This window comes from Chroicocephalus ridibundus, chromosome 1, assembly GCF_963924245.1.
Source record: "Chroicocephalus ridibundus chromosome 1, bChrRid1.1, whole genome shotgun sequence".
Classification (NCBI taxonomy): Eukaryota; Metazoa; Chordata; class Aves; order Charadriiformes; family Laridae; genus Chroicocephalus; species Chroicocephalus ridibundus.
Genome location: NC_086284.1, coordinates 132194261 through 132217954, shown reverse-complemented (window position 1 = coordinate 132217954; position 23694 = coordinate 132194261). Strand labels below are relative to the sequence as shown.

The 23694-nt window shown below is 41.7% G+C and overlaps 1 protein-coding gene across 1 annotated transcript in view; it reads left to right on the top strand.

Moving 5' to 3' along the window:
• The window catches only part of TBX15 (T-box transcription factor 15), a 100351-nt gene that overhangs the window by 38124 nt on the left and 38533 nt on the right, over positions 1 to 23694 (top strand). Inside the window, exon 2 of the mRNA XM_063352803.1 lies at positions 20776 to 20989. Coding sequence (XP_063208873.1) covers positions 20776 to 20989 — 214 coding nt within the window. The remainder of the gene's footprint in view (positions 1 to 20775; positions 20990 to 23694) is intronic.

The following is a 23694-nucleotide window of genomic DNA, read 5'->3' as shown; positions in this document are numbered from 1 at the left end:
TCCCTATTCCTTTATTTCATTGTGTCTTTGGCTTTCGGTTTTTATTTTGTGTTCCCCGTCTCTTATATTATTTTTCTCCCCATAACACCACCACATCATCTATTTCCATCCTCTATGTCCTTCCAGATCTTTTTCATCTTGCTGCTTCTACCCTTTTTCTCCTTGTATTCTTGCCCTTATTGTCCCTATCGTACTTTTCTTGCTCCATTTAAAACTGCTGAGAACAGAGAGCCCCATGCCTGTAAGCAACAGGTTTTTACGATATTAGAAATCAAAAATCTGGAGTGTTCAGTTTAGGAGGTCTGAAGGTTACCTTTCCTGAGACAGTAAGTGAATTGTACGTAAAATTCACCTGTGTTTCTCCTGTAATGGTCCCTGCTGGATGCTCTGACTTTTGGAGCAGGGCAAGGAAACCAACTCGTGTGACTGTTTTCTTTGCTGAGTGCTCAGGTGGCATGTGGCCTTCGAGAGCATCAGCGGCTGCCACTTGCCATTGCTTGTGGCAAGGAAATGGGGAAGAGTGTGAAGGGCTACAGGCCAGCAGAAGCGACCTGTTGCCCTGGCTCCTCCTGTCCATGGCGGCTTTCAGATCTCTTTTCCCTTGGAGCCTGGCTTCTTCCTTCCGCTCCCAGGAGTGCGCTGTGCAGGGTGGGACAGCCTTTGTCAGTGAAACGTGTGAGTGCGAAAGCTGTTGGACTGGTGCTAGTGTTAACAAGGTGAAGCTGTTTTAAGACTATGTTGTGGATCTCTCTGCGATGAAGCTGGTAGCGCTGCTGTAAGCAATAACTTCAGGTGGTTCGTGCCAGTCCTCAGCCACCATCAGTGAGCCCAACTCTGCCTTCTGCGTGAGGGTTTCATGTTTGGCTGTTGGTGAATGTAAATGGATTTACTGCTACTTTGAGGCAGCAACTGTGAATTAATCATAGCCCCTGTGAGGGAATGGCTCAGATCTGAGCGATTCTGGTAAGTGTGATTCAGCTTGGACTTCCCCAGGATGCTTCTAGCCCAACTGAGCACAGGCACAGGGAAAATAGTCCTGGCAGGGCTTTGGGGGAATTATATGTAAGTAGTTGTGTGTGTCTTTGCTCTTGGACATGTGTGACCCTTGTGTAAGCCCCCTCAAACCAACCTTCATCTAAAATTAGTAAGAAATTGATCAAGCTCATTGAAGAAGCTGGAATCCAGTTATCTGTGACAAATTCTGCATAGAATTGCTTTAAATCGTAAGGAGAAATTAAAGAATTTATTGGGATCTGCACTAAACTGGCCTGTGCTAGTAGAGAGGTTTTTTGCTTTCTGGTGGCTTGTGCTATCAAGCCAACCGTGCTGCCTTATGAAGTTTGAAAACTCTGTTCATTCTTAGGCAGACTGTGCTGGCCTGTGTGACTGATTCGTATGAACTGTAATATGCTTTTTGCTCAAGAGCTGCACGTTTCTGGCAGATTCTTTCGAGTGCTTTACCAACCTTTGAAATAAAAAGCTGTAGAGTATTTAAGCGCATAAATAAACGGGAGGAAATCACATGCAGTAAATCACCAGGAGTGCATAGACAGTCTAAGGATTTTGAAAGAAATAAAGTGTGAAATAGCAATGACACTGGGAGGGAGTATAATAAAATCAGAATAAACAGTGGGTCAGGTGCTAAGCAGCCTGAAGGCTGCTTTGCTCCACTCCAGCAGCTCAATATAGCCGTTAAACAAACATTTTACAGCTGGAGGTACACACACTCTAGTTCCTCTGAAGTTGAGTGCTGTGCCACTCTTTGCTGCGAGGGTGAAATAGTAGCACGCAGTCCTTGCGTCGGCAGCCTGCAGGGCCCAGTCAGAGGGTCAGTGTGTGGGGCTGGGACAGAAGCAGTATTCACTGCGTTAAGGTTTTCGTGTTTGGAGTTCCTGCTTAACTCGCTGCCAATTCCAAAGCACCTCTGCCCAGTCCTGCACACAGCAAGAGTCGGGGAACCACAAAGGGATGCTGAAGCCTGTGGAGCACCTCCTGACTCAGTTGAGGCAAATGGGAAGTTATTCCTATCTTTTAAATACATTGCCTCTTGCAAGCAAGTATTGGTTTTCATGCATCAGTGGAATTTCACAGGAAATTATGCATTACAGGCAAAAATGCAGGGGAAAAGTTTATAAGGTAGGTCTCAGCTCTGCCCCCTGGTGTCTGTGCATTACAGCATGGCCTCAGCACCACTGTACCTAATTTGTTAATTAATGAGGCAAAGTGATGTATTTTTTTGCACTCAGTCTCCTTCACTCACAGTTGCTGGTGTGCATGTATGTCTATGGAAATTATGCTTAAATGAGACTGTAGGAGTTTAATTACAGGAACATCGTTATGCCAGATTTTTTTCCCGAGGAGATGACATTGATCAGTTCAGTGGATGACGGTGGTGGGGGCAAGTCTGAAGGAAGGGCTGGAGGGCGAAGAATGACCTGGCTGTGTAAATGTTTCCTCTCTTATGTGAAAGGTGCCACAGGAGAAGTCACAGAGGTGCTTGCCGAGGTCTGTAGCGCCTCCGTAGCTGGGAATAACTACTGGCACTGAGAGCCTTTCGATGTCTTCTGTGAGTGTGTGGGGAGGAGGGAAAAGATTGAGCAGGTCTTTGAAAAGAGAAGATTTTTTATTTCCATATGATGTGGTAGAAAAGGGAAGAAAGCATAAGGACGTGATACAGCGGAGGAGTCAGGTGACAAGATGGGAAGTTTATCCTCGCAATGGTGTTTTACATAAATGTAATTGTGGCAAGACTCTGTTAGGCCCCCATGGTTTTGCAGTGAACAAGATGATAGCAATGACAAATCTTATCAATACTGGTCCTGACAAATCTTACAGATTTACCACAAAAAGGCACAGGTTTTGCTCACGTTGCATCAGTTTCACAACAGAGAGACAGGCTACTGCCTATACATGGCTTTTAAGAAACCAAGTAAAAGACAAAGGGCTTCTCAGAGTCTTGTAGAGAAATATGTTATGCAGGAAACCCAGAGGAAGTTCCAGCTCTCCTTATGAGCCTGGGGCTCACACCTCTAGGTATGGATAATCTCTGGTAATGGCTCATCACCTATCTCACAGACAGTGTGGGCACCTGGCAGAGCTGCAAATGAAGCGAAGAATGAAACTTTCTCCTAGCGAAGTCCAGTCTCATTTTTTTTTTAATGCAGTTTTCCAGAATGAACGTTTCAGAGAAACATTTCCTTTTGTTTAATTATCTTCTTGTCTAATAACCATTAGTATCGTGTATCACCCTCTGCAAATTGACTTACACATGGCTTTTCTTGACACTTCTATCACTGTTACATGAAAAGCAACTGATTCTTTAGCTCAAGTATAGTCCTGAGACTTTTTTTTTTACATCTAGAGGCTTTCCTTGAGCTTTTGACTGTCAGTCTTAATAGGACTTTATTATGTTTGCTCTTTTTGATGTTAAATACTAGACCAGGGGTAGAAACTAAAAATTTGATGGCCACTTTTTTGCAACTAGTAGGCTAATACTTTGGGCATTGCAAAATGTAGCATTGGCCTGTTCATGTAAAGAGTAGCAACATACTTCTTACCTATTACTTGCTTTCCTGTATGTTTTGCCCTAAGAGTTAAATAAAAGTAGGTGTAAGTATAAACACTTTGTCTTTAAGTCCTGCTACTCTGTCAATCCTCCTGAGTTTGATAAAAATGTACGTTTCTGTGAAAAAAAAAAAGTGTAATGTTCCTACAGTAATTCTTAGCATGTTTTTGTGTCATAAACCCGTGAATGTTGTGCTAGGTGTTTTATATGCAAGTGTGCAGTGTCCATTTAAGGTAAAGGGGGTGACAAACAGAGCATTTGGACCTGAAGATGGTGCTGTCTGTTATGCGCAGAGAATGGAAGACCATTTGGGTAGGTTTGTGAGATCTCAGCTATGGTTCAGTCAATTTTTTTTACACAAAGCTTGTCTAAGTTTTGAAAACAGAGCATTAGCACCAGCAGGTCTTTAGGACATAGCTACCGGGTTACAGCATCTTTCAGCACCAGATCAGAAGCTGGGTCAAGCCCAGCTCAGGGGGAATAACAGTTACCCCCAACTTCATAGATGTGCAGTGGTCCCTCTTTAAAAGGAGTTTGATGAGTCTCAGTTCCTTCTTCTACTGCACGACCTGGCTGCTCAGTCTTGTCCTCTGCAGCAGAGATGCTCTCTTTCTGTGGGCTTCTTGGGGATTTAGCATAATGATCGCCTGAGACCAAGTAGACCCTCATAAAAGAGCTCCTACCAGGGCAAAAATCGCTCCATGGCAGATGTGTTGCTTCCAGAAAGCTATTCACACCATCCGTTTTACAGCATTTGAATCTCTGGTTGCAGGGGGGGTGTGCTGATGCATGTGCCCCATGCTACGTGCAGGAGAGAAACATGGTCTTTCCTGGGGTGAGGGAGCGCTGTTTGTCACAGCCTTTCATGAAGGAGGGAATTGCTGTGGCTCAGGTTTCAATGGGGGTGACAGCGTGGGCCTTCTGGTTGTGCCATGGAGTGGGGAGCACTCTGCCACCTGTCCCTCCAGGGATTGCTGCACGGTCACTTGCTGCTTGAAATGCCAGGGACTCCGGCAGTACAAGTTTTGGGGGTGAGGGTGGATGAGTGCGGCAGTAGTGGGTGGGATGGAGATGGGTGGGACACCACAGGTTGCCCTAGTGATATTCTGCACAGGACACTTACTTTGTGCTCCAAGGCCTTCTCTGCATGGGAGGTTCTTACTGATTTTTTTTGATTGCCAATCAGTATAAGGTATCTTTTACTCAAGAAAAAAAACAAAACCAACATCACGCTTGCTACTAAAGTAACCCAAGAGTGTCCGTGGCCTATAAGGCCATGTGGAGATGCCTCGCTGGATTTAGAAACACTAGAGTTATTACACAAACCATGTCTCATGGATGTGACCTTCTCCGTTCCTCCCACTCAGTAAACAGAGGAGCTGGTTATTCTCTAGCTGCGTCTTCCTTGCAAGAGAGGCACATTTTTTAGAGTAAGATACATAAAATAAAGTTAGCTGTCTTTCTGTAAAATATTTGATATAATGAGCTTGTAAGAGGTTTTCCTCAGTTGCAGAGAAAGCAATAGAGAGGCAGGGGTTGTAATAGATGTAACGTTGGATTTACTTTGCTACCTTCTGGGGAAAACGTGTTGCTCCTCTTTTCCAGTGAGGCAGCCAAAGTGCATTAGTTTACCTTTCTGTAAATATCCTGACTTGTTTTAGCAGTAAAAAGACACCTGTGGCTGCAAAATTGGCATTTTGCAAAGACATCTTGAGATTCAGCCATGGTAATAGTCATTTAATTTCAGCCAGCCACTTTCATTTTATTTTCTTTTATTTTTTTCCTTTGTGCCTCAGTGGAACTTGCCTGCAACGGTACCGTGTTGTTAGTGAGGAGTGTTGTGAGACATGCTGTCTTCTCAGAGCTGGGAGAAGAGTCTGCAGATGGCTAGAAAGGCTTTTTCCTATTGGTTTCTTTACACCTAAACGCCATAAGATTTAAACAAAGAACAGACTCCTCAGCCAGGATTCTGGGTGCCTCGTGCAACAAAAGGTATCCTGTTGAAGCAGCCCCACATTGCTCTATTATGTTCATATTTTCCTCCGACATGAAATGGAAGTGGGCAAGCAAGCTGCTGAGATGGGTTGAGAGGTCCCCGCTTACCTGGCGCACACAGGAGGACATCATCTGATCTGCTCGAGCAGAGCAGACCTGCAGCCAGCAATAGAAAGCAAGACTGTCTGACGAGAGCTGTGGAAAGGGAGGAAAAGAATCGTCTGGCATTGAGGACATCAGCCTGCCTCACCATCATTCCTTCTGCTGCCTCACCTCTGAGGTGTTTTGTGAGGAGGTGTAAGGCACAGGGTTGTAATGCTTCCTGGACTGTCCTCACTTTGCAGCATTCCATCTCAAGAAGCCAGTTCCGATAACCTGTCCTTATCTCCAGCCTCTTCCTTCTCCTTTCTTACTCTGTACATTTGTTTAACTTGGGTTTTATCCTTGTTTTCTTCCCTTCCCTCCCTCTCTTTCCCTGCCTTCCATAACGCGTCTCACCAAAGAGCAGCCCAGCTGCTTCTCAGACCCCGCTGGGCTCCAGGCTGGAAGGGCTGGGTCACAGTTTCGCTTTGAAGCGTCACTGCGGGGCTTCGCAACTGTACGAGGAGAGGAAATTGCTGCCTCCGCCTGTAGCCACATGGTCAAGCTCAGCAGCATTAGAGACAAGCTTGGGCTGCTTTTCACATCCAGTTTTACCACACAAGAAGAAGGTGACAGAAGTACGATTGAAGGGACGGTGGAGAGAAGGGGAGGAAAGTATGTTGTTTTGAAACTATCTTTTCCTTCTCTTTTCCCCCACGACAACTGGCGGATCTCTTACGAGTTTAGTGCTTCTCTCTGAAAGGAACTTCTGAGCCACAGATGGCAGCATTTCAGCAATAAGGAGGGCATGGGAGGATGCACAAAAGCACCAGAGATAATAAATTAAGTGATGAAATAATATGTTTCGAGGCCCAAGAAGGGACGCGCTAATTGGCTGCTTGGGCACTTATACTCCATTCATAATGAAATCCCAGTGACAGTTAAAACTCTGCTTTGTCTCTCTGCTCTTCTGAGAGGCTTTTGAGCTGACCAGTGAGATACATCTACAGCAGTGTCTGGGAAGGATGTGAGTGATTGGCTGTGTATCAGAAAAGTCACGTGCTTTTTCATTAAGACTTTTCATGTGGAATAAGCTAAATGGTAACATGCGCTGGTAGATACTTAGATTTTGGGTATGTTGGTGTCCATGAGCGTCTTTCAAATAATTTTGACTTTTCATTCTGTGTATTTTCTGCTGTAGCACACTATCAGTTTTCTCTGTGCGACAGTTGTTTGCGATGGAAACCCCTAACTGCAGGAAGAGTTTCTCAGTGTGCAAGCTCTAATGCTGGATGGCAGAGTGAGAAGACTGCAAAATCAATGTGTTATTTGTATATCTGTTTATTAAGAAAATGGTTAATGATATTATCACTACATTTCCCCTTCAATTTCATAGTCAACAGCACAGTCAGATATGTGGAACAAATCACATGATTCAGACCTGACATTCCAAGACGCTCCGAATCCTGAGAAGTTGCTGTTGCATTAAAGTATATTCATTTAGCTGTCAGGGATTTTTGCACACTTGAAATCTGGAAACTTAATTATTTTAAGCTCATATCCTGAAGGCTAAAGGAGAAGTTAATGGTGAAGTAAATTCTTGTTGTTTTCTACTTCAAAAATTTATGGAATATTTGCATTCTTTCCTGTAGTTGAGATTGAAAATTTTGAGAATCGTGCAGATTTTCTTTCCGCATGAAAATTCTCATCCTCATTTTCTAACCTGAAGTTCTAAAGTGGTTCAGTAGAATGCTTCACATTTCTTCTTCTCATCTGCAGTAAGATACAGCAACCCATTCTTCCTACTATCAAAAATCCAAACTTTTTAAGAAAGAAGATGGTTGAAAAAAACCTCAATAAACTCAAAATATGCACATAATTTTCCAAATATAATACATGCTTTTTCAAGATTTTAAAAGAATGGGTTATGAAATAGTTTAGTTCTGCGTGGTTGAAAATGTGTGGATATTCATACGTGCAGAAAATTACTACCCCTGTTTTTGACATCCATAATGAAAACTATCTGAGGTCACAGAAGCCAACAAAGTTTCTGAGGTCACCCCCGTTGCATTTTCTGAGGTCACCACTGTTGCAGTGACATCGGTGGTGGGGTAATCAAGCCAACCTGAGACCTTTGCAGCTTCAGTGCTTCCAGACTGTGTCCTTTGTAGTGTATTTTGCTGTAAGGCACAATTTGTTGATAACATCACAGTGGGGCATCCCATTGTTTCCAGTGCGCTGAACTGGGAGGCCAGCAGACATAAGCTTTCTGAATAAAAGTATTTTTCATAAAATGACAAACGCAAACTATCAGAAGATTTTGCTCACATTCTCCTTGAACATATATTTTAGATTAGATGTGGGTGAGAGAAAGAAAGGAAAACAGACTGGAAATTTCCAACATCTAGAAATGCTGAATTATGCAAGTATCAATTTTTAGTATTAAGCAGTCGGATGTTTTTAAGTTAACAGACATCTGGATATTTGGATGTGATTCTTCATTTCCTTTTATCAGTTTTATTCTGGCATGACTTCTAGCCAGAAAGTGGAAAAGTATGCCTCAAAGCAGGTAAGGGCATGTAGGCACGTGTACAGGAATGACTGAGAAATAAAGAGGTGTATATCTATATGCACATTATGTGCAACATCTGTGAAGTGTTTATGTCAAGAGCCATTCATGCCCTGTTATTCAGAAGGGACTAAATATGTGCTTTAAGAGTAAGTGCAAGTGCTTGGTTGTATTTCTGCGTGTGTGACTATGAATGCCAGGTTAAGAGCACATACTTCTTTCAGTGAAGTGGAAAAGGTTATGCACCTCTTCAGTGGGTGTACAGATGAAGTGTTTGTGAGTTTTGTAAAGATGAATGAAGTTCGTGGAGTTATTACAGTTAGCTTGTGATCACCAGATGTTGGAATATGCGTGTACATGCATGCTGGTGCATCTGTTGTTTGGATAATAGGATATACACATGTGGGACAACGGCGCAGTGTAGGTGTTATTACACTCGGGACCATAACTTCAGCAGGCGTAAATCAGGGTGGCTCAGTGGAAGTCAACAAAGTCCAGCAGCGCGCGCTTCCTGGAATCAGTATGTGTGACTGCTTGTAGGGATTTTGACGTGTGGGGTTGTGGTTGGCAGAGTGTCTCAGGATGTGACTTTGGGAGCTTGAGCTGAAGACAGTAAAAGAAAAGAGAAAAAGCCAAGCCACAAATACACACCCAAGGAGCAAGGATGTCAAGGGAAAAGGAAAGATTACATTCACCGAAACTTATCTTCCAGGCTAAACCACCAGTTTTGTGTTTCTATTTCTCGGTGAAAGTACATGGAAGCTGTGAGATTGTAGAATATTGATTCATTACATAATTCAGTTGTTGGCAACGTCTGCATTAACAAGTCATGCAGCCTGACAGGAGCAGATCTGCGGAGTGAAATGGTTGGTGTTCAAGACCTGATGTCCAGACTGTCCAGACTGTCTGACTTTCGAGTAGGGTTAATTTAATTTAATTGCTGCGGTGTTGCTGGGGAGGGGCTGGAGTCTCTCTCAGGCATGACCTCATTCCTTGTTCCAGTGCTGCTCCACAGGGGAACAGCTTATACCCACTGTTGTGCCACCTCTGAGCTTGGGTGTGAAGCTTGTGCTATTCCGTCCCCTGTCCCTTCCTCACCCTGCCTATCTGCTGGATTGAGGAGGAATGTAACTCAGCGTCTCCTTCCTCTGCTGTACATGAAATGGGAGTCTCTAGCTAAAGGGCTTCCTCCTGCCCTGGTTGCCAAAAGCAGCCACAGCCTGGCTCTCATTGAAGCATTGTCTTTGTATGCGCTGCCCAGAATTGCACAGGCTTATTTTGTGTGGTCAAATGACACAGTATGGAAGTCCACTCCTCTGTCCTTTCTTACCCCTAGGTCTCTTTCAGCGTACCCTACCCTGTGTTCTGTCAACTACAGCTGCTGTTGATGTGCTGCCTACCTCAATCTTTCAGCTCATCTGGGCAGTGGTTTAATTTTAAGGTGTTCTTAAACATCAGTGCCTGGTACTACTCCCTGGATGTGGAGTGAAGCATCAGCTTTTGCAACTTTGAAAACTTTTACAGTTTTAACACTTTCTGTGAATGACCTCATCCTAAGCGTTGTTCACTTTTGCAGGTTGCTTGATTATTTTAAAGTTGTTAAGATAATTGTTTCAAATCGATATGAGGTACATTCTTGGTTGGAATTGAAGGGAAGATTCTGTTTATGGCTTGGCATGTGTCTCTGATATTTCAGATTTCAAATGAAATTGTTTTCATAAGACACAGTTGCCTTTTCTAGCACAGGCTGGATCGAAATTCCTAACGCATTCTTCCCAAGTCCATGCACCGTACTCCCATAATGCAGCGCTGTAACATATTCAGTCTCTTGTAGTTCTGACCCCCATGAACTCATGCCAACTCCATTCCATTTTGCCACTTTTAAAAGTCATTTTTTTTTTTGTTCTTGGCTTGGGCTTGAAACACCAGAAGTTAAAAAATCAGCACCATGCTCAGGTGCTTCTGGAGAATCTTCTCTCTCAATCCTACCTGCATAACTGCATAGTCAGAGTCAGGAATACTGGCTGGTTTGGTTGCAAGTCAGTTGTATGTGATGCAAATAAAAGGAAGAATACGTTTATCACTTGTGAAAAATGCCTCAGTCTTGTTTAGTAAAAACATCTGGTCACTCTGCAGAGGTGATCAAAACAGCAAACGGAATGTTACATTGCAATAAGCTTCCTGATGGAAAGTAACATTGAAAATACTATAATTTCTGCTTTGTGAGCCAGGGGCAGATCACTGATTTAAAAGCCAAATGCATTTTTAAAATTAAATCCCATACATATACTTACGTGTCTCTGTGTCCGTGTGCGTGCATGCATGTATGTAATAAAAATAGAACAGATTCCGAGAGCGAGCAATTAAAATGTTTACAGTCAAGGAGAAGCTTTGTTATGAATAAAATCTGAAAGGATTTGGATTACAGTCAAGAAGCTTAGGTAGAGGGCAATCAAAATTGTATGAGGGCAGACAGTCTTCCAAGGTCAGGTTCAGAAAGGGGTGTGGGAGACAGCTTGGCTAATTTAGCATATGGATGAAAAAAATGTAGTTTAATGATTTGTTGAACTATTACAAACCCAAACATCAGTTCAACAGGACTAGCCTGATAATTACTGTTTTCCCAAAAGAAGATCGTAGATTGTGAGCAAAATGAACAAGTTAAACTTCAAACTTCAGCTTAATGGAGCTGTATTTTTCACGTAAAACCATTCCCATGGAAATTTCCTAATGATTTCCTTTTGAAATGGTTTCATTTAGAAAGGAAATACAAGCGATACATAGAGTGGTATTTACCTCTTTACAACACTGCAGCAAATGAACACTCATCCTAAAAAAGGCAATGCATTTTAAAGTGAAAAGGGAGTCTTTCTCGTCCTGTCTGCACAGTTACACAGTGGAACTCACCGCCTTGTGACAGCACTGCCAAGAGCTCAGTAGGACTCAGGGAAGGGTTGGACATTTCTCGTTACTAAGATGCCAGCTGGCTCCCTGATACTGCTGTCATGATAACCACCATGGTATAGGGAAACACATGTAACGTCTCTTTCCCTGTGGTTTGTAGGCCACCAAATACCTTCAGCTTGCAAATATTTAAGATGTTAGCCTTCATTTGTTTGAGCTGTGTTCATACTTACAAAAAGATAACTTTTTCCGGACTTTGCAGTAATTTTAAATTTCTCAGCTATTTCACATTGGTCTCAGAGAGAATAGGTACCTCTGCAGCATTAATCTTGTGTCATGTTTTCCTTTTTTATGAGTGATTCTTTTCTTTTTTCTGGCTGGCAGAGAGCAGTCCAAGCCACAGAATCCAGAAACAGACTGTCCCACAGCTTGTGCCCGCTCCATCAGGGAAGGGCCTGCCACAGAGCTGGGATCTAGTTTCAAACTCCTGCACAATTTGTGGTTATTTAGAGCCAACATTTTGGTTTAGGCTGGTCTCTAAATATTTATTGTATGGTTTTATTTATAAGAATAATGACTCTATGTTTATGGGCTACAGCATATAATGCATCTAATGCCTGGTCTCTTATTTTTTTTAGCTTTCCCTAACTTTCAAGTGCGTTTCCACTCTTTAATTTTACACAAACTCTTGAACATTGGCCAGACAAATTCTTTGTAGTCTGTACAGTTCAGGATCTTGGCCAGCTTAAAGTTGTCATCAATTTCACCTCTCTCTTCTTTTAATAACATCCCACTTTCTCCCTAGTACTTCTCACGTTTTTAAAAGTTGCTGCTCTCTGTGTTCCTCTGCATTTTCTTGAATTTTATGCTCTTTTATTTTATTTCCTGATTTAATGGGATCTTATTTTTCTGCATGCTCTTTTTAAGCCCTCTACCATTTTAAGCATGGGCTTTCTGAATATTTGCTACTGAGCAGTCTTTTTGTGGGGCTGTGTTGGTGATTCCTTGTTCTAAGGCAATGCTGACTTACAGCTGCAGAGAATCTCCTCAGGGAATTTTAGGAATCTCTTGGTTTCTTCTGCGCTGAAATTTCAAATTGCATTTTCCTCAATGCTAGTCTGAGATACTGAAAACCCAAGATATTTTTTGCTTTCCAGGAGACAATAGTACAACATCAAATGCTGAGTCCAAGTCCTGCTACTTCAGTGAAATATGATTGCCAGGAGCCTCTGCTGGGGAAAGGTTATGTTTGTATTTAAGCAAACAAGTCACCTCAATCCAGAGGTGGGAGAGTTTATAGAACAGGTTTTTGGTTGACATCCATTTGACGGGATATTTTTAGTTGTGATGGATAGTCTAAGGCACAGACTGATGAGTTGCAGGCAGTTTTCCTGAGAGAATATGGTGGGATTGGGTATGAAGTTTACAAAGAAATCCTATGCTGCGACACTATTCAGAACACTCTTGGTCACCTAGCTTACACTTCTGCAATGAGAATTTACCAAATATATTTGCCAAGGATGACTTCAGAGCCCAGCAACCACATCTCCGTTTTCAGCTGATGCAGCTCAAAACTGTAGCTGGTCTCTTGAATGCCTGGTCCTAAACTGTATGTTGGCAAAACGCATACGTTTTCTTTTTCTCAGCATTCTTAAAAATTACAATAGATCGTGAGATACAAAATCACTTTAACATTTAACTGTGGCTAATATTCTTTCTCCTGGCTGGAGCAAGAGTTAATTTTTAAGGGCAAACCCCGAGGGCTAAGTATACTAGTATACTCCAGCTGCTTTGTACTTCTTTGCCAATACTGAGAAGCCATAAACCCAATTTAACTTGCTGGTTAAACCAGGTTTACAGCTGTTTTGCATTGCTGGAGTGAAGTAGAGCAGCTGGAGCATACCAGTGAATCAGGGTGATTTTTTCTTTGCTGGGTCTTGTGTCCCTTTGTTGAGTCTTATATGGAATAAGCCAAGGCAGAAGCAGTCAGTTCTTGGCAGTGCACAGTCAAGTTGATGCAAGACTTGCATTTAGAGCCAAAGCCACCGTGTTTTTTTGTCTTTGAGTTTGCTTTTATGTTCTCCTACTAGTTGTGTTTGCCATGGGGATATAGGTGTGTAATAATTCCATGTCATACTGGCCTTATACTCAATCTTTGTTTTGGTAAGGGCAGCCATCAGCTTGAGTGTATTTTACAAGCTTTGCTGGCTCAATTTATCTTATGAAAACACCTTCTAAAACTACAATTTAGGAGAATGAAGAAGTCATTGAGGTTAAAGTTCCAGAGGAATTCTTCACTTTAGAATCAGCTTATCTGTCATTGATTTCACTTGTGACTGTATCAGGTCTCTCTATTTGTCTGTGCCATATTTTCCATCTATACAATGTCTTCTAGTTTTGTCTCTGAGTCTTGTTGATATTGTTCCCATTTTGTCCTTCTATGGTTTCATAAAAGGGTCTTAGGCTGGAAATTAATTACTTGAATGCTTCTTTTGGCTGTCTGAAATTGCAATGCAGCACTGATATCGACGATGTCCTGGGTTTTTGACAAGCTTGTACTGTCCCCAGATCAGTAAATCTCAATATTGTTTGCAACTTGGAGTCACTTATGTAATAAAAATAAATATTATTGGGGGTTAGATTGGATAATATTAAAAAGGCCCCTTTCAACCCAAACCATTCTGTCACTCCATTATCAGTAATAAACAGGTTACAAATCCTAGCTGTATGTAGTTGATAATGGGCCTAATGCTGGAAGAAGGTATGATTAATGTAGTCGGGTATGTGAATGAATGGAAAACAGTTCAGGAGGATGAGACAATATGTAAGAAAACCTGCAGAACCATCTTTGTGTTAGTTGTTGTGTGCGGCATGTGCGTATGGTTAGAATCACCTGGGAAGTGCTTAGAACCCTTTGCCTACAGTGATTGCTGGATCAGCTGTGTAAAAGGCAGCCATGCTAATCTGTGTGGCTCTTGTGAACTCCAGCCTGCCTCACCTCTGCTGCGCCTGCTGTCTTTGCCATAGCCGGGCTTCTTGTATAATTTTGGAGTTACTGAGGTCTTTGTTTAAGCTTCTGCCCAAGTATTATTCTGCCCAAGAGGAGGGTGAGGAGACACCTCAGTCCCCTCTACAACTACCTGAAAGGAGGTTATAGAGAGGTGGGTGTTGGCCTCTTCTCCCAGGTGAATAATGACAGGAGCAGAGGAAATGGTCTGAAGTTGCAGCAGGGGAGGTTTAGATTAGATATTAGGAAGAATTACTTTACTGAAAGAGTGGTCAGGCACTGGAACAGCCTGCCCAGGGAGCTGGTTGAGTCACCATCCCTAGAGGTATTTAAGAAACGTCTAGATGTGGCACTTCAGGGCATGCTCTGAAGGGCAAAAATTATAGGTTTGGTTTTTTTTTTTTGTGTGTGTGTGTGTGTGTGTGTGTGTGTGTATGGTTGGACTCAATGATCTCAAAGGTCCTTTCCAACCATGAAGATTCTATGATTCTATGAGTTAGTGGGAGAAAACAGTTTTAAACCAGCAGCCACCACACCATGGCCAGATGAACTTCCACTCTTCCAAACTGTTCGGGCTTAGTGAGTTTCTGTTCTTTCAGTTTCATAGGGTTGCGACATTTTGTATCCGGAGTCCAGTAACATCACACTGCTGTATGCATTGTTCCCATGCTGACGATTTTGTGGGGTGGCACTAGCCAGTTTAAAAATTAGAAATCTAAAAAGAACCATGAGATTTGTCTGCAATCAGCAGCAAAAGCAAAGTGTTCACTCTCTGTTAATTTCAGCTGAGTTCAGAGAAAAAGAAAAGTGACGTCTCCCAAGTTTTCTCTGCCCACGCATATCCAGGATTTTGGATCTTTGTAGTCTGCAGATCCTGATTGCCAGCAAATCCACTGCAGGGGAGAGGGAAGGACCACCTGTTGCACTAAATGTTCACAAACCTTGCAAACAAAAATAAACAGTTAAAAAAAACCCCTAACAGCTTGTAACAGCTGCCACATTCCACCCAGAGAAATCTTTATGCTAATGGAATCTGACAGGATCTACATTAGATATCTACACACATGCAAAAAAAAAAAAAGTAAAAAGAGAAAGAGAATAAGTCTTTTGGGCTGCTATGGGTAGGTGGTGTTTTATGTATATAAAGTTTTTGTCATTGTTCTCACTCCTGTAGTTTACATTCTTGGGTACCTTGGAGTAAAACATTTGTTGAGTGCATGTTGACTGCATGATGGGGCCAAGGACTAAACTGAGCTCTTTTTGTTTTTCTGGTTAAATATGGGGCACACTATCCCTGCTGTGCTCCAGCTGCAGAGAAAATTCTGCTGAGGGTCCATGTATGAAGTTGCTTAGAAAACTTCATGTCTTTTAATGTCTCACATACCAGTTTTCCTTTTGTACCAGCCTAATGAAAAAGCAGGGAATGTACATGAGGAGTACTAGGCAGCTGAGCTGTAGAAAGAAGTCAGGCAGTAGCAGCTCGCTGTTTTGTGTAAGAGGGCTCTGATCCCAGGACACATAGTGTTGGTGCAGGAAGCCGGTTTGGGTTATTTTCGATCATCTTGGGGCACTCAGTGGGGATGCTGACCTTAGAGTCACCGTGCTTGTGAGAATGGTGTTTTCCTTCCTATCCACCAACAAGAAGCCTGGGAATTTGTGCATCAAAAGAAATCCGGAGCTGAGGATTTCCAGGGCAATCTGGAGATAGTAGAAATGGGAAAAGGATTAAGAAAGAAAAAATCTGAACTAGTTTAATGTTCCTCTGTAATCTCAGCAACGTCCATGGTATCCCTGGGAGCTCTGAAAGTGACCCTGTGGTCTTCTCGGTAGGCTCAAAGGTTGCAGAAAGTGCTGAGAAATTTCCTTTCCTCCAGGCACAACACTGTTAAACTGCAGTAGCTGGATACGTTGCCAGTGTGATAAGGGATGATAGGAAGCCACCCAGCAGGGTAGTAGAAAGGGAACTGCCTTTTTACACAGTAGCGGGGAGAGAGGTCTTCAGGCGCTTCAGGTGCTTCAGGCCTCAGGGAATTGTTTTCCACATTGAACCCATGGGTCTTCTCCATGAACTTTTCAGTAGTGTCGCTTGAGATAGTTTCAAGCTCCTTGAAATACAATGCTTGCAAGAGCCTGTCTGCTTTTGACAGATCAGGCCAAGTCCCATGGTCAAAACCACTTTGTCAGCCTCTTTGTCCAGCAAGCTGTCTGTAACAAGGGACAGCATTTTATGAACTTTTCTCTGTATTGTCTCTGGGGAGAATGTATTAGACTGGAGGGGTTAAGCATTGCTGTTCCCTTGTGATCAGTGGGTCATTCTCCACACAGACCAAAAGGGATGTGTTTTTTTCTGGCTACACATCACTCCACAGAACAGCAGAAATAATTGGTGGAAACATAAGAAAAAAAGAACATAAGGAACAAGCAAGAGTGGAAATGGACAGTTTTAGAAGAGATTTGCAAGAAGGGGGAAATGAAAGAGGCAGAGTGATATGAACTGTGCAGTCAGCAGGAGCTTTGGAGGTGTTCACCTCAATAGCTATGGTGCAGCAGGAAGGGGCCTTCTTCAAGTAGCCAAGTGAGAGGAAGGACTTTGTAAAGAAAAGTAGGTAAGATCAGAAGGTGCAAGTTCATGGATACCTGTAAAAGCAATGAGGAACATTTTGACCTGAGACTGTTTCAACTGAAAGTCCAGTGGAGTACTGTAGGTTTAGGAACCTCGGTTGCATCTGCTCCCACTTTTGCTAGTCCCCAGAAATGGGTGAGCTTGTTTTTAAAGTATCCTTCATCAAGGACTGTACTCTACCCTAGCAAGAGAAAACCATAAAACTGTTTTAATTGTCACTTGCCTAACATACGCCAAAAGTGGCACCAATTGCAACCTACCATACCACCAGAGAACCAGCATTCCTATGGCAGCAGTCTGAGAAGGCCTAACTCTGAAAAGTTATTCAAGGAAAGGCAAGGAATCATCATGTCACTTTGGAGCTATAAGAAATTACAAGAAGCTCATCTTCCTCAGAAATTCTTCTGTTTGTCCTTCAGTGAGACACAGTATGAAGTACCAGACACAATCTGCACCTCAGGGTGTTCACAGGCATGTTCCTTTTTGTTGGATTTTCAGGAGCCGTTCCCTAATTGCCCTCTGCTTACACCAACGCAAAGTAGATGCAATGTCTTTGAGTTTAGTGAAGTTGCACACCCCTGAAGCTGCTGAATGAAGAAAACCAAGCTCCCTATTCAAATATCAGAAGAAAACTCAGATCTTCCTTTCCTACTTCTTTGTGAGCAAGTATGTGCAGCAGAGTAGCTTGAGCTCTGCTAGCTGCCAGGCGCCACAACTGGTTACTACATATCGAGATGGTTCACCATGCACCCCTCTGTATGTTGCTTACTTACAGATGTTGACACCTGTCTCTTGATTAATCCAGAATCCTAACACATGAAGAGAACTCTAGCTAAGAGTCACAGAGTCTCATAGAGCTGGATGTCATTAGGGATGATTTTCATATGTCAGATGCTCTTCACTTCACCTGAATTCCCTGGGTCTGGAGTGAACTCAGTGTCTCCAACTAGATGACACCATTCGGGAGGGCTCAGCTCAGGAAAGGATGAAGAAGACACCAAAAGCCATCATCCTACTGAGACTGAACTAAGGGCAGCAACACTAGTGACTCCCCTCTCCCATTTCCAAAATTGGAGGAAGGAGAGGAACTTGTGTTCTGTGCACTAATTTGGGGGTAATTATAGATCACATTTCAGGGCACACAATAGTCGTCCTTGGAAGAAAAGAAGGGTTTTTTTTCCTGTTTGTGGTACCTCATAGTTGGGTAGATACTGACGTATCAATAATTAGTGAAGTCCTTTTGCAATTTTTTATTGGCGCCAGCATGGCAAATTATATCCAAGGATGTGGCGCTCCTTCCACTTCCATCATTGTCAAAAAAACCCTCCAAAACTCTGTTAAAGTCATTGGAGTGACACTGGCATAAAATCAATGACAGGGGACTTTGGCCTCTGATATTTAATTTTCTGCAGCATACAATTCCAGTCAATTCCCAGGGATCCGCAAGACTCCAGCCACATGCCCAATTTGAAAGGCTGATCAGGAAATGCTGTAATGACAGCATCTAGCCAAATGCCATCTGTTGGCCATTTACCATACTGCTTCAGAGGACACACAGTTTCTGAGTGCCTGAACTGAGCCCAGATGATGGGGCCTAAAAGTCTCTTTAGATGCAAACTTGCAGGTTAGTACCTCATTCAGGGAGGAGGACTCCGTAACAGAAGCTTTTCCCTCGGTCCAGTCTCTTCAAACCCCCAGTGTAGTTTACCTATACTTTCTTAGGACCTCAGAGAAGATATAAGACTTTTGATTAATGGTTCAACTCATAACTAGACATACAAAAAGCTCTTACTGTGATCTATGAAGCACCCTTTTGCTTTTTGTTGAAGGATAAAGTGATTAACCATCACTAGGAAAACAAATGTCCTAAGCATTGTGACCCTTACTCAGGTTTACCTGCTCCAACCCTTTGAGGTGGAATAATTTGAGCTAGAGAAAGCAGCTAAGTATCTCTACTCCTGCGTCACTGGGCTCCTGAAGCAGGGAGCAAACTTCTCAGCCACTCTGTAGTCTCAGATTAATTCTCTGTCTTGTGGTCACAAAACGTCATCAGGTTATCTCATATTATCTTGAATCAGCTTGTGTCTAGGATAAAGGTTTTGGGTGTGGTACTGGTCTCCATGTAACAATCCTCTGGTGGTAGGTTTGTGCTACTCCTTTAGAGGGGTGGAGCTGTTATTGTTTCAGCCCAGCTTGGAGGTCAGTGGGAGACATAAAGGGCTCCATAGTCAAAATGGATTGGGAGCAATACATACTGAACCTCTCTAATGTCCTACAGAATTTCTACATTGTACAGGCAGATTGTCTAAATTGTTGGCAAAATTTACTGAAAATGTCTTTCAAGCAAGTCCACTATCCAATGACATATTCACCTAGGGTTCTTACAGAGGATAAAAGCTTCTTGCTTGCACTGTGGCTGTAAGTTTCTCATATACCATCAGCCAAACATGCAGCAGTATGAATTTTCCAGATATTTTTCCATGTGGCAGGAGGTGGGGCTCGTGGTTCTGCAGGTAGCATCTTCACCCCCAGCCTCTTCTTAACTAGGGCCCTCTGCACTGGTGTGCAAGCTGCTCCAGGAGACACTATCTCTCAGAAATACTAAATCTGAGACTCGGCCTTCATGACCTCAGGGTTATTAAAGAGTTTCTGGCACTTGCTTGGTATGGAAGGAATTTTAGCTGGGGTGATTTCATCATATTTTTAACACAAATTGTTACTTTTTGTCTCCTTAAATTTCCCCGTCAGGCAGTGATATCTTTCTTTCTTAAAGTGCAGAGAATACATATAAATAGCTGCTTTGTCCTTCACTGGGCTAATTGTATTTAGGTGATCAATGAGGACAGTGTAAAGTATTTGTTCTTCATCACCTCTGAAATCTACAAAGCTCTTCTTGAGCCATTTAACTGAGTGCTTCAGAATACTTTATTTCTCTGTCAGTCATCTATATAATACTAGCACCATTTTGTTAAAAATCAGATTTAAAACATAAACAAATTTCTTTGCAGAATGTATTGTGAATTATTTTGATGTAATTTAGGTGTGCGCTCTGTTGCAAAATAACACTGCTATTTGCAAAATTTCAGCTTAGCCCTACCGTATGAGAGCTAGGACCATATACATATATGTATATACAACATACCTATGTAATACATACATGAGATAATTTTGAAAAGAAATGGCCATCTGACTCAACGTGCCAACTTGGACCTTTAAACTGGTGGAACCTCACTTCTTTGTTTGTTTGCTTATTTTTTGAGCAAGACTTCTTCTTCTCCCCCATAAAGAAATGTAGTTCTCTCATGTGCTCTTTTCTTCAGGTTACTTCAATTGCTTTCTTTGGTAACATATTCCATATGTTTTCTATCTCCACTTTTTGTCCTTCAGTAGCCTAGAGCATCTTCCTCACCAAAAGCTGCATGGTTATTTTCTCAGGAAAATTGTTCCAAAAAAGATATTATAGAAGCAAATAAAACACATTTCCAAAATGGTGCTGCCAAGTAGCAAAATAAAAAAATGTTCATTATTTTTGATGACAAGAATATTAAAAGGAAAAGAATGTGTTGTTTAAAAATAACCAGCTCTTCAATAGTACTGCAAGAGGATATTCTATTAAATGGAATGTAGCTTTCCAGTGAGACCATCTAATCTTGGATTGAAACTAAGGGTTGAATTAATTTTTTTCATTTCTATTTTTTCATCTATATTTTGTCCATTCCCAACATTGTGGTGATGTTTGTTACTATTTATATTTTATGTTGAAGGTCCTTTTTTCAGCTGTTTCTAAAACTTTACAAAAATGCCAGATGTTGTGTTGGAAATGCAAAGCCCCAAATCAGAGCATAAATCAAAGCAAATCATAAATATATGTGTGTGTGTGTGTGTTTGTGTATATATATATACACACACGTATGTAAAAAAGGCCATTGTCCTCTTTTTTAACACTTCCCTTGTTGGTTTTCCTCTTTCCTTCCTTTGCCACTCACAGCAGGTAGAACTGAAGTGTCTTACCTGGCTTGTTTACTTTGCAGACTCAGAGCAGAGCACTGGGTCAGACACAGAGGTACTGGCAGAAAGGACGTCCTGCTCATTTGGCTCCCATTCTGACCTTACATCTGGTGGCTCAGGCCCTCAGCCTCCTCCACCTTCATCCATGGAAGAGATCCAGGTAGAGCTGCAGTGTGCTGACCTCTGGAAAAGATTTCATGACATTGGGACAGAGATGATCATCACGAAAGCAGGCAGGTAAGATATCTCTGGCTTTCTGTCTAGTTAAACGCAGATCATAACAAAACAAATTAAAAAAAAATCTTTTTTAAGAACCCCCTCCCCCCATTTTTCTACTTGATAAGCTGGAGGAATAAATATGCAGGAAAAATTAAACTTATGACAAGTTTCAAAGCTTTATCTCTTATTAGCTTTCTTAAGACAGGTGAAGTTGTTTCATATAACTGCTAGAATCTGTGGCTCCAAAGGAGAACTGGCAGCTGCAGGAAACCATTGAGGATAGCCTTTCCTTTGAGCAAATAAATCAGGAAATAATCACTGTGCTGTTGGCAGTACTGAATTTAAGACGAGTTATGAATTTGGGGGTGAGCCATTTGAGTTTCCTTTCAAGTTCCCATAGCACTTCATGAGCCAGTTGATTTAATCACAAATATAGTGAAATTCAAATGCACCTTTGCACCAAATGAATGTCTTCCTGCAATTCTAAATAGACAAAATGTTAATGACTTCCAGTATCAAAAATGTGGAGGCTTAATGTTTCCCTCCGCTATTGCAAGTGATACCATATCAGCTGAGGTTAGGAAGAGCCACTAATAAGCCAGATTTTTTAAGGAAGAAAAAGTCACCCTGCCATTGCTGTCTACTATTAAAAAATGGCTAGAAATTTCTTTGACAAAACACAACACCAAGATAGCTGTAAATTTCTAGATCCCTCAAACCATAAGCGATCCCAGAGTTTTAGACATGTCTGCACTAACACAATGTTCCTTACGTCCCCCTAATGGTGTTTTAATTGCCATTAATACTGCTGAAGGGAGTCAGCACCATGGACAGGGCCCGCTAACGCGAACAAACCACGTGACTGTCCCAGGAGCTGTTCTGCCCCTTCCGCGGACAAGCAAGAAAGGGCTTTCCCCCAGGTTTTGGGGAAAAAACACGGTGTTCTATTGTTTATAATTTTGTTTCACTTCTGTGCCCTCAGAATTTGCCAGAGCAGCTGGTCTTGTTGTTTTGTGTTCATACGAAGTGATCACTATTGCTCTGCAGCCCCAGGAGGTTCAGATAATTTGAGGAAAGTAATACCGGACAAACAACCCAGATGATCCCTGAAGATTATCAGAACGGGATTAGCTGATGGTTTTAGATATACAATCTCATTGACATACGAAGTGTCTTGCATCAGTACAGAGTGGGTTACTGTTTTTGCCCTCCTGCCTTAAATGGAAAAGGCAAAGAAACTGAAATGACACTTGCTATTTTCTCTAGAGATGTCAAAACAGATGCAAAGAAAATTATTATTCTTTTCATAGGGGGTGAAATTGAGACCTAAAGAGATTAAGTGATCTGTCCAGTGTCATTAAATATGACACTGGCAGAACAAAGTTTCTTGCTTCTGACTTTGTTGTCCTGGTGCCTGGGTACTGTCTCAGAAAATTAAAATGATATATTGTTACCTGTTGGATTAACTATAATTAATTTTTTTATGATACATGGAGTACATAGATTTAAGAGCAGCATCGATATCTTGAAGCCCACCAACACCAGTACACACTAAAATGCCCAGAGCTTAGCGGTATGAAGATGATCTCAGCAGTTCACGCTTTTCTGAATGAAGTATCTGACCTTTCTGGAATGTTAAAAAGCCATATCCTGATTACAGTTTTACTTTAAAAAACATCACCAAAAATTTGCAGCATCAATGTTGCAGCAATTTTGCAAATTGTTCAACACAACTCACTAAAGCCTTTACAGTATTGGCAGGGGTCCTGGAGCAGCAAGGTTTCATGGAAAAAAATACAGTGAAATATTCTGGGAAGATGTAACATAATGAAATGAAATACTTTGAATCAGTTCAAAAAATAAAAAAATTCTATTTGGTCAGACTGATGGACACATACAAAGAAGATTCTGTAGTTCCTTGGAATTTTTTAGGAATTAAAATATTGAATACATTGCAGTTTAAAAAAAGAAAAACAACAACCCACAACTCTTTCTTGAAATTTGTCATCTGCTGTCTTCAAGCTATAGATTCTTATTTGTTGCTTGGAGCAGTGTGAAGTATGTATTTTGATGCTTTTGATACAAAACTTTTGTCCTGACATTTAGGAATTGAAATGTTCCATGTCAGCAATCGCTCATGGAACTTACTATTCACCTTGCCTTTCTGACAAATACGGCTTCCCACATCACATATCATCATAACAAACAATAGATACATATCCTTAATTACACAGTAGTAACAGGAAGCTGATTAAGAATTACTGTGAGATGTACACATTTCCTTCCATGATGCAGCTGAACTACAATTCCAGTGAAGCTCCGTGCCAGGAAAAATGACCCCTATGCAGTGAAGAAGCATCTTAAAACAAAACATTCAAATTCACTTCCCCCTTTGGATTTTTTCTCTTTGCTTTAACCCGGCCCCAAATAAAAAAAAATATTATTTGGTTTTCTTAGGTTTTTGCTCAAAGATTTTGGATTTCATGTTTTGGAGAAGAAATCGCTATGCTCAGGGGAAACCTTGGTTGGTCTGTGTTTTCTGATGAAATCTCTCTTTCCCTATTTGGCCAGCTGGCAGAGGTGTTTAACAGCGTGTGCTAAGAAACACAGACACCTGACTTTATTTTAAGTAGTCCAAATCAATATTTATTTTGATAATTTTTAGTAGTGAATAAATGTAGGGAAACCTGTAAGGACTGTAAGGGATATTTCTCTTTCCAAGA